The 11,560-nt window shown below is 30.3% G+C and overlaps 1 protein-coding gene across 1 annotated transcript; it reads right to left on the bottom strand.

Annotated features, from left to right (window-relative positions):
• Positions 1-1,285: 1,285 nt before the first annotated feature.
• On the bottom strand, positions 1,286-2,818 carry LOC105115683 (zinc-finger homeodomain protein 9-like). The gene has a single exon (XM_011012641.1). It carries the CDS (start codon positions 2,551-2,553, stop codon positions 1,579-1,581), a length of 975 nt encoding a protein of 324 aa, XP_011010943.1. The 5' UTR covers positions 2,554-2,818; the 3' UTR covers positions 1,286-1,578.
• Between the last annotated feature and the right edge of the window lie 8,742 nt (positions 2,819-11,560).

The raw sequence follows: 11,560 nt of genomic DNA, 5'->3' as shown, positions 1-11,560 counted from the left end.
GAGTTCTAGGATATAAATAGTAAAGCATTCATTTTTTATTGGAAAATACATACTTCAACTTAAAATGAACACAAGATATGATATACAACATTAACTCTTTACTTGTATGATATCATTCACTCTTTATTAATTTGTTGTTTATAATTTAGGTTGGTGGCCATTTTCCAAATTGTGATGCACCCATACCGCTGGTTTTAAGGATGGAATATAGGGAACGCTTATGAGCAGGCAGTTTATATCCTTGTGTGTATGATTGTTACTGTAGCGTGTGATGTTGTTTTTTTATTATTTAAAAATATATTAAAATATTCTTTAAAATTTTATTTTTATTTTTAACGTTGTAAACACAATAAATACAAAGCGAAACATACAGGCTCTTCATCGATGAAAAAAATACAAAACAAACCGAGAGAGAGAGAGAGAGAGAGAGGACAACATTGAAGTTCCCCTTTCGGCACCATCTCCTATTTTAATAATTGTGGCAACAGTAGTTATGATATCTGCTTCCCTTAAAAGGAAAGTGCGATTTAATTAATATTGATTAGAGAGGTAAGCTTCACCAAATCAACCGAATGAACTTCAATTGGGACTGAGCAATAGCCCACCATGTCTGACCTCATCCCAAAGCTCATGCAGATTATAACAAAGAAGAATACTATACTTTGTTCTTTTTTTCTTTCTTTCTTTCTTTCTTTTTTTTTGTTGAAAGGAAGAAGAATACTATACTTAGTTCTAAAAAAAGATGGAAGGAAGATTCCCGTATTGCAATAATACATGGAGCACAGCCAAGCATGTTTCCTTACTTAACACCACCTTTTGTGTTCATGGAAATAAACATTCAAAATCCAAGATCTGACTAAAATAATGGGTCTCTGATCATTGAAATAATAATGCGTTCCTAATTAAATATAAGATTCATAAAATCTTTTACAAGAACTTAAGTACTAATGAGATATGTTAGAATAATATGTGACCGCTTTTTGCTCCTTTCTCTCAGACACAAGATGATAAAGAAGAATCTCTCCTCTTCTCTCATTGTCTCTCTCCTGGCATTACGAAGAGATATTAGATTCAGGCATTCAGGGATTGAAATCCTCTAGCTTCACTTCCAGGAAAGATACACAAAGTTTCAGGTTGCTTAACGGTTTAGTTAGTTATTGATCAGCCGAGGAAAAAGAATTTAACCAGAAGTTCATGATCCCTAGAAACCCTTGAAAGAATAATGAAGTCCCAATACGCCAAGAACAGGGAAAAAAAGAGCTAACCAAGAAATAGCACAAGCAACAGAACAAAGCTAATTGGTACTAGATGATGATGATGATGATGAGTCAAAATTAGATAAATTAACTAAGAATAATCTTTCCCTTAATTTGGATCAAATCGCTCCCACGCTATCCTCTTCCAAGTGATATTGACCATCATTAATCAAAACTAAAATCAGAAATCAGAAATTTTTAAAGGAAAAGGAGACTTAAAGAAAGAAACTGACAGCTAGTGCCATCCTTAGTGATGATCTCTCTATCTAGCTAACAATTATTATCATCATCATTAATTAAAACAACAATCCTTGATCGAGTTTTAAGAAGATGAAGAAGAACCATTAGTCCCAACATGTGCAGCATGACTATCATTCTCAAAGTGGTGATGGTTGTTGTTGTTGTTCGTAATGTCTTTGTTGCTCTCATTGTTGCTGCAAGAGTTTTCAAGATTACTGCTCCTAATAACGTCATCATTGTTCCCATTAAGGTGTTCCTTCTTACCAAAGCTGTTCTTGTTGTTATGCATCCAAACTTTCAACGCACTTCTATCAACCCCAACTTCATTGCAGAACTCTTGAACCAAATCTTCGTCTCCTTTTTGCATCTTCCATCCAACTTTCTCTGCAAACTGGTGCATTCTCTCTTTTTGGCCCTGGCTGAACTTCGTCCTAAACCGTTTTCGCGGCGAAGAACCAGCTCGTGGAGGAGCATTTATATTCACATTCTCATTCAGACCCGATACACCCCCTGAGAGTGCTAGCAGCATGTGTGGAGCTGAAGGATAGTAAGAGGAGGAGATCGGAGGAGGAGAGGCTGAATTGGGGCTTCTATTATGCTGAGGTTGCGCTAGTGGCGGTGGTGGGTGGTGACGGTGGTGAGGTTGGTACTCTATGGTTGTTATAGCGGTGGTATGAGGGGGGGGATCTTCAGGTTCACGGCGATGAAAGTTGCGATGGCAACCACAAGCGGCACATTTTAAAGAAGTTGGATCAGTGTGCGTGGCGGTCGGAGAAGGCATGAATTCTCCACAGCCATCTAGAGCATGGCCACCTATGGTAGCAGCGTGGTTCTTGAGGCATTCTTTGTAGGTTTTGATTACCGGTGGTTGTGAAAAATGATTGTGGTGGTGGTGTGGATGGTGGCGTTTGAGGACACCGTTGGTGAAAGACGAAGGCTTTGTTTGAGGGATCCGGGTCGGTGTTCCAGTATCTGCCTCTGGGGATTTTGGAATTGTGGTGTTAGTGTTATTGTTGGTGGTGGTTGTTGCTGTAGCTGTAGCTGGGGTTATGTCCATGGCTCAAACATTTAAATGTTAAAAAGGAAGTGGAAATTGTTTATGAAGATGTGAAGGGGTTTTATAAAGTTAGGGTTTTTTAAGAGAGAGACGAAGAAAAAAAAAAAAAAAAAAAAAAGGGTTGGTGGTGGTGTTAAGGGAAATGGATGATGGGATTGTTTACAGGAGACAAGGGCTGTGGAGATTTTGAGGAGAAAGGAGAGAGCTAAGCTAAGGATACGTTGTGTGATGAGTGGTGATGATGATGATGAGCAGCAATAACTGTTGATAAATAAAAATCTGGTTTTTGTGGTTGTGCTTCTTAACCTTGACCCACTTGTGTTTTTAACCCTAGTCTAATCTATGGTTAAGTTATTGACCCCACTTGAGGTTAGATGTTGTGTCCAATAAATATGCCCAGTGATTGACCCTAGCTAGAGCATATTCACCTTCCTTTATACACCTTCCTTTACTGTTAGATTGCTCCCTCCCATGCCTGTTTAAAATATTGTAAAACATAAGGAAATCCCATTTACCATAAAGTATTATTATCCATATATTCACACAGAAACACGACTCTCTCCTTTTATTTTAATTTTTTTATTAGTCCTGCTGGGTTTGACTCAGCCTTTGTGGTTATCAATAATGATTCATTTCTCCGAGTCAATTGGCTTTGCAGTATACAATTATAATCAAGGCTAGGTTTAGCTGGGGACTGAGTTGACCCGTAGAGTCTTAATTTGCTGAGTGGTAAACACTTAAAAATCATAGCTGAGGGAAGAACCTGCATTCTCTGAGACATTCTGGAACCCATTTTAATTTTGACGTGTTGCAATGACTATTCTGCCACCCCTAACTTTCCATTTTCCAATTCACGATACTACCCCTTGCTCCTCCTTCCTCCCTCTCTGCATTTTATCCGCAGACAATGCTCCCAGATGCTCAATTATGCATTATTATTCTAACACCGTCCTTTACTCTCTCTCTCTCTCTCTCTTATTCTCTCGTGTTGCTATTATTTTTCTCCATCTAGTACAATAAATGTACAAATTTAATTGTAAAACTCGCAAGGTTTGCAACAAATGACTGCTTTATGGTATTAAATATTTCAAGTTCAAGTTTCATTTGCTTATTACATGAATTAATTCTTTCTTAACTCTTATATATTTGTAATATTATTAGTTCCAGAATCTCTTTCAAAGAGAAAGAAAAGGACGGAGCAGCGTCTTTTATTGGTTTTTATCAAAGAAACATCTATCAATTTCATTAAGGGTTAGCATATTCTATTTATTAACATTGAAAAAACTCAATAAAATATAATTCATTTATTCTCTTCTTTTAAGAAGTCTCGAATTTAAACTTTTTATTTATAAAAAAACTATATTGTAGAGATAAATAGTAATTGCATGCATGTACATGTGTGTATTTATAGATACCTGTATGTATGCTTTGTAGCTTGTGTGTGTGTAGACTAGAAAGATGTTAATACAATTCCTTGAGAACAAAATTGAATTATAGTATATTTAAGTAATATTTTGATATAAAATTATTCTTTATTTTCTTAAGGCAATAATGCATCCGCACCTAATCTATTAAAATAATATTTTTTATTATTTTTTATTTATTTTTAACATCAATAAATAAAAAGAACTCAAAAAATAATCAAAAAAGTAATTAATTTGAAAATAAAAAATAAAATTTTAAAAAAATACAGTTGAAATGCAATACTAAACATTGTTTAAATATTTATTTGACACTGTAATAATTTTTATCCTTGTTGTTTAAAACCAATATATATATTTTTAATTATAATTTAAAAATATATAATTTTAGCTTTTATAAAATCAAGAAATTAAGGATGGAGAAGGTAATTATATGTAGAAAAATATAAAAAACAAAAATCATTGCTAACCGAACAAATTTTTATATATAGTTAAATAAAAAGTAAAAAATACTGCAAAATAATGTTTTTATATTTTAATTGTCTTAGAGGTCAACAAAATATATATATATATATATATTGTGTCCCATAAAATTTTGAAGAATTAGGAGATTCAATTAATCTATATTGTAGAGATAAAGAGTAATTATAAAATATATATATGTTTTTGTAGAGATAAATAAAATTAGGAGACTCAATTAATCATGTACATGTATGCAGGGATATCATTGAGTCTCCTAATTCTTTAAAATTTTATAAGTATAATATATGTGTTTTGTTGACCTCTAAAACAATTGATGATTTGTGCGATGAATTATGAAAATTGATAATATTACAAAAATAATCTTTATGTTAAGTATAATTAATATCATGTTCTTTTTGCTCCCTTTTACCACAATTAAATGCTTATGATTTATGAACCAATAGAGCATTCTTAACAGGCTTCAATGAAACCTATACAATGTTATACTTTATGCACTCAGAATAGCAAGAGTAATTATTTTCATATGTTGTTATGCTCAAATCTTTTTAGATGAATTATTTAGAAAGGTTCGGTTTAGGTTTTTGGTTTTATACCAAAAAATTTAGCCTTGATCGAACTGGCATAATTTAAACTAGTTTTCAGTTTGGTCTGATTTATATTTTGTAAAATTAGTATATCTTGATTTAATTGGTTTTTCTTAGCCAAATTAGACCACAGCAGACTATGAACATTACTAATAATCATAATCAAAATTGTGTAAAATGAAGAGTTGATTTGATAATTAAATAATTATGTTACCCTGTAACAATAACTCAAGTTTTATATAAAATTGAATTTAAGATATTATAAAATTTAAAAATATATTAGTATAGTTACAGTTTACTAATTATAAAATTTTAAATTGAATTACAATAAAAAAAATCTTTATGAACTATCTATTCTTTTTTTCTTTTAGTATAAGATAGTTTATCTTTCTTTCAAAATTTATATTCTTTGTGACAAAAAAACTATTAAAAGATAGCTATAAAATCTTGTTGGTTTATTATTATATTAAAAACTTGGGTTATGAGTTAATTTGTGTCATTAAAAAAAATTATTTCAATAATTTTTTAAATTGAAATCATTTTATTTTAGAATCAATTAAAAAAATCAAATTAAATCTTATTTAGATTGAATTTCATCTCAATTTGATATAAAATCTTATCCAAATTAAGTTCTAAATTGATGGATTGCCAAGTTATTACAAGGGTGGACCATTTTAACAACACTATGCAAAATAAAAAATAAGTATGCTAAGATATCAAACCCCCAATTATAGATGGAGAGGACATCAAAATCACTTAGAGAAGTCAAATAAATTAAATACATATACCTCTTTATTATATCAATTAATAATATACTGTTAAATATATAATAAAGTATATATGCTTTTGCATAACTAATAAAACATTAAAATTATTATAATAATTCATACAAACTTAACAAATGATCATTATATTATATTTATAATTAATTTTGTACCTCCACAATACCCTTATAAGACATTCTCTTTAACATCAGCCAGTGATGTTTGCTGCTTTATTCTTGGTGTATGTATATATATTATTACCAATAATATATTTTTATAAACAGAATAAAAATTATCTCCAATTAAAATTATTTTCATTGATAACAATTATAAAAGCCAAATGAAATAACTATTGCATAAAAAAATCTTTAATCAATAATTTCCTATTATATTACTAGTACAAATATGTTATTAATATTAATAAGTGATTTACAATATTTAAAATTTTATATAAGATATAAAATGATTAAAATATCTTAAATTATCATGGTTTTTAATAGCAATATTTACTAAACATTACGTTTTCAAAACATCATAATGTCAAATTATATTATTTCTTCAAATATTCTTAAAATGATGTTATTTCATAAAGCGTTCACTACAATAATTATATAAAAAAAAACAAGTGCCCTCTAGTTTGATGGATTTTAAAGCACTGATTGTTTTGCAAGCAAATTATTATTAAAAAACAAATTAATTGAGCAAATCAAGGAGTAAATTCGATGATTAGGTGACGCCAGCAGACCAATGAGACAGAAACTAAGGTTTAATTATCGAAGGGTGTGCGAACCTAACCGTTGTACTATACATTCCTTTCAATTTTCTACACTTTTTTTTTTTGGTGAAACGAAGATGCTTTTATTATTATTATTATTATTGTAGTTTCTATTATTTGATTATAAATTATCATCTTTATATTTATCAATATTTTTTATATAATATTTAAGTATCATGAGTTATTTATTTGAAAAAAAACTATCATAAATTTTCTTTCACAATTTAAAAAGATAATATATAAAATAAAAAAATCATAATAAAAATTAGACATATCCTCACAAAGATGATATATTTTTGTATATAATCAATTGTTTAATAATATGTTTGTAAATTACATTATTATAATCTTGTTTGTTAAATGTCCAAGTCATTATAATAATGTTTATTTATATTGTACTTATTGTATTTAAGCAAAATCAAACATAATAATATCTCATATGTATAAAAAACCTTCGAATCCAAATTTTGTATAATTTTCATAATATGTTTCCCCTTTTCTTTTTCAACTTGATACTAATATTTTTTTTTTTTATTGATTGGTATTGAATTAAAAGTATCATATCCTAAGACTAAAATAATAAATATAATAAAAAATTTAAAATATGTTTAATATTTAAAATTCTAAAAAATATTGAATTTAAATTCTTAATAACTCTTGATTTTGAAAAGAAATATTATAGCATCACTTGATTTTGTAATTTTATTAAAAAAAATTAATTAAAAAATAATAAAGGTGAAAATAATAAACTCATGAATTATTATAAACTTTTATTAAAAAAATTTAATTAAAAAATAATAAAGGTGCAAATAATAAACTCATGAATTATTATAAACATTCAAACAACTTGAAGGATATTAATTTGAATTAATCAAACATTATAGATAGTTTTCTTAAGTGTTTTTTTTTTTTTACATTTTACTTCAAATTTTTAGTATGCATTGTTTAAAATAAAAAAATTATAATATGACATTTCAATTGATTTAAGTATAAATAATTAACAAGAAATATATCATAAGAAATTTTAATTCAAATATTTAGTTAAAAATTTTTTCTTATAATTTCTCTTTCTTTGACTTGGTATAATGTGTTAATTTATTTCTTTTTTATCTACACGTGGCAATAGATGCTTTGTGTATTGGCATGCAATTGTAAGACATATATTCTGATAGAGTAGCTTAACACGGCCAACTTTTTAGGCATTTAATAGCTACTCATTGGAGTGTCTTATCAGATAATAATAAAAGCTTATAGCTTAAAATGTAAAGAGGAAAAAAGGCTTGAAGAACAAAAAATTAGAAAAGCAAGTTCTTTATTAAAGAGGCTTCTCCTTCGAGGTCTACTCTTCCAAGGTTCTGCACTTATAACATCACACACAACCTTTATGTATACTACATTAAGGCTTTTGCTTACATCACTCATTACATTATAAAAACACTAAAGCACACTTAATAATGCACCCTCACATGACTTACAAACGATAAGCTAGTACAACACTAATATCAACCGATAATAGGTTCATGATTTGGAGAGAGATTTTGATCTGATAGATTATCTTGATCACGAATAGTTTGGACTTGTAGGGTCAGCTCATAGTCATCTTCCGTAAGCATTTCCATCTCATGTGATTCCAGAAGTTTTGATATTCCTAAAATTATCCATTTGAATTTTTTTTTTGTTTTTGTATCACATCTACAAGTTATAAAGATGAGTAGAATATTGAGGATCATACAAATCATAGTCAATTTCTCCATCAGGATCTGTTCCTTTAGGCCATATTTCATGAGAAATAATGTTGTTCTTAAGGCACATTGTTTTTTATAAGGTCCTAATGTCCGAGAGGTTATCTAAAAGGTTTTCATATAAGGAGTATGGATGAATTTTGTATACTGCAGCCTGTAGAAAACTCATAATCAGATTGTCTTCTGAAGCTTTGAAAGGCCTGTGGAATATAAAAACAGAGAACAGATTGGCAAAAGTTTGCTTAACAGATTTATGATGAAGTGTACTGTGGTGTACTTCAATCCAACAAATTTATGCATAGGGCCATTTGGATTTTTCCTATTGGAGATGAGAGATTCATTATGTTCGGTTGTAAAACCAAGTGAGGAACTTTAAAGTATAGTTCCAAGAGTCTGCTGACCAAGATGTCTTAAGAAATTTGTTTTTAAAAAATCAGTAGGAAACTCGATAGCAATATAGTATAGGTGACAAAAATACCTCAAGAAAAAGTAGAGTTCTTTGGGAACAATCCAGCAGGTTTGAATGTGAAAAGGTGAATGAAAGGATATTTTGGATGGATGTCTAAACTTTGGAAATAAAAGGAAGACATATCATAGTTGAGAATAAGGTAGTCTTGGAGGCTAAAAAGTTTGTGTTTTACCTACAGGTCAAGAGTGTGGTTAAGAACCATATCTTGAGTAAGAGGAGATAAGTCATTTACAAGGAAGTCTTATTCAGATAGAGAAGGATTGGAAGATGAGGCCATAAAAATCAGGGGAAAGAGTATTGTTTGTGATTTGGGTGGTCTGGTGAGCATGTCTGGGATCAAGTTTTTATTTCCTTTTATATGCTCGATGATGAAGGTGTACTTAGAAAACCACTCGGCTAGTCTTAGGAGCTGTGGATGAGGAAGCATCTTGCACTTGAACTGTAGCATTTTTGGAAAGAAGGAATAGTCCATGACAACTGTAAAGTGATAAGCTACTAGGTGAAACTTAAATTTTTGGATGCCATACTTTACATCTAAGATTTCCTTGAAAGTGGAGTGATAGGGGGTTGCCGACTCTTTGAATGACTCATTTTTGTAGCCATATATGTATCGGTAGCCATCGTTTTCTTCTAGGAGTACAACACTCCAATACTTGTCACTAGCATCTTTGTGTGGCTGTCTTTAATTGTTTGACAGCTTGAGTATGTTTTTCTATCCAAGAGTCCACGTCTTTCTTAAGCATGAGCTGAAGTGGCCTTGTCAGCTTTGCAACTCTAGGGATAAAATTTATGAGATATTAGACGATTCCTAAAAACTGTTATACTTGCTTTCTTGTAAGGGGGTCATCTGAAAAATTTTAAAGCTCTTCAACTATATGGGTGCCAAGTGTATAAGCACCATATGCAAATATCATGCCAAGAAATTTGATTTTCTTTTAACAGATGAGCATCTTGCTTTTAGAAAGCATGATACCATGGTGGTGAACAATCTCTACAAATTGTTTTAACAAAGTAGCACGTGACTCCTCATCTTTAGAGAAAAGCAACACATCATCAATGTAGATTAAAGTTGATAGAAGCATAGGTTCAAATACTTTAGTCATGACCTTTTGAAATAATAAGGGTGTCACTCGTCATTGATAATGATGGTTTGGTATGCAAAAACCTATTTTGTATTTGTCTTCAGGATGAATGCCAAGTTGCCAAAAATCAGCCTTGTGATCAAACTTAGAGAAAACTTTGGCATTGTGAAGGCATGAGAATAATGTCATTGTGTTTGGCAAAGGAAACTTATCATCTTATAGGAAATGATTCAAGGGTTGATAATTAATTACCAATCTGAACTTGCCTCATTTTTGTTCAGACCTTTTATTAACATAAAAGGATCTCAAGGGTTGATAATTAATTACCAATCTGAACTTGCCTCATTTTTTTTCAGACCTTTTATTAACATAAAAGGATTCACAAGACCATTGTGAGTATATAGGTTCAATGAGACCTTAGACTTGTAATCAGCCACATTCATCTTAAGCTAATGTCTTGTGCTCAACCACATTCATCTTAAGCTAATGTCTTGTGCGCAGGATTCATTCCTAAATGACTGGCTTTCATGGGATTAATGTCTTCATTATACTTAAAAGGAAGCTTAATAAAAAATTATGGATTTTATCATAATGGATGAGAATATTTAGTAAGAAATTCTTGATGAGAGTGTAAATATGAGTGTTGGATAATTTGGGCTTTGATGAGGGCAATGGTTTATGTAAGAGAGGGTTAGATTTTATAGAGTGAAGGGATAATTATATATGGGAGAAAATGGGCTTTATACTGAATACCACGATGAAGGATTCTAAACTTGGATTTGAAATAAACATCAAACCCAATAACTAAATCTTTTCCAGGTAAAAGAGAACTAAAGACATGGGTTTTGACTGAACATTGGAGCAACATTTGTGTGATAATGGGCTTTTTAGTTTTGAATTGGGTGCAAAATACTTAACCATCTGCAGCTCAAAAGTATTCTTTATATGGACCCAACAATAAGGTGGAAGAACTTTAGGGTTAAGAATGGTTTTATGGGCTCCTGTGTTAAATAAGGCTATGAGTTTGATGGGCTTAACATATGTGAAGGTAAGAATGGTAACAGTGGTTAAAGATATTATATGTGAAGTGGTAATGGTAGGTAAGGCTTGATAAAGTTCATAGATCTCATCATCAGAACTTTCATCTGTAAAAGCAGTTATGGTATCAAGAGTGATCTTATACGTGAGAAAGAATAAGGATTCAACTTCATCAGCATTAGGATTAAACTTCTGACAAACTTTATGTGTGGCAAAAGAATATGTTCAAGCTTCCTTTTTTGACCAACATAAAATTCTTGCTACTTTTCATGAATAATTTTTTACTCTTGAAATTCCATCTGAATTTCTAGGCCAGTGGATTTCTCAAGGATATACGTATATTCATTTAGGTGCTATTAGACTAGACTTGTCTTATCATGGCCATAAAGGTTTACCTATTACAGCAAGATTAGCTCTTTTAGATATTAGATATCTAGAGTATCAATACGCATGCATTGGATCTCTTAAAACCATGCTCAATTGTGGTATAATAGTTGTTGATTAGTACTTAAAAGTGCATTTTTATTATGATTTTATATCATCATTTTGCACTTGAAGTATCAATAACTTCTTAACTAAAACATGTTTTATAATAATATATCTAATAATATAAGATACCTTTAATTTGTGGTAAATGTTCATTTTAAAT

This window comes from Populus euphratica, unplaced genomic scaffold (genome assembly GCF_000495115.2).
Source record: "Populus euphratica unplaced genomic scaffold, PopEup_1.0 scaffold737.1, whole genome shotgun sequence".
Lineage (NCBI taxonomy): Eukaryota > Viridiplantae > Streptophyta > Magnoliopsida > Malpighiales > Salicaceae > Populus > Populus euphratica.
The sequence above is the reverse complement of the archived record's forward strand: the minus strand, read 5'-3'. Positions and strand labels throughout refer to the sequence as shown.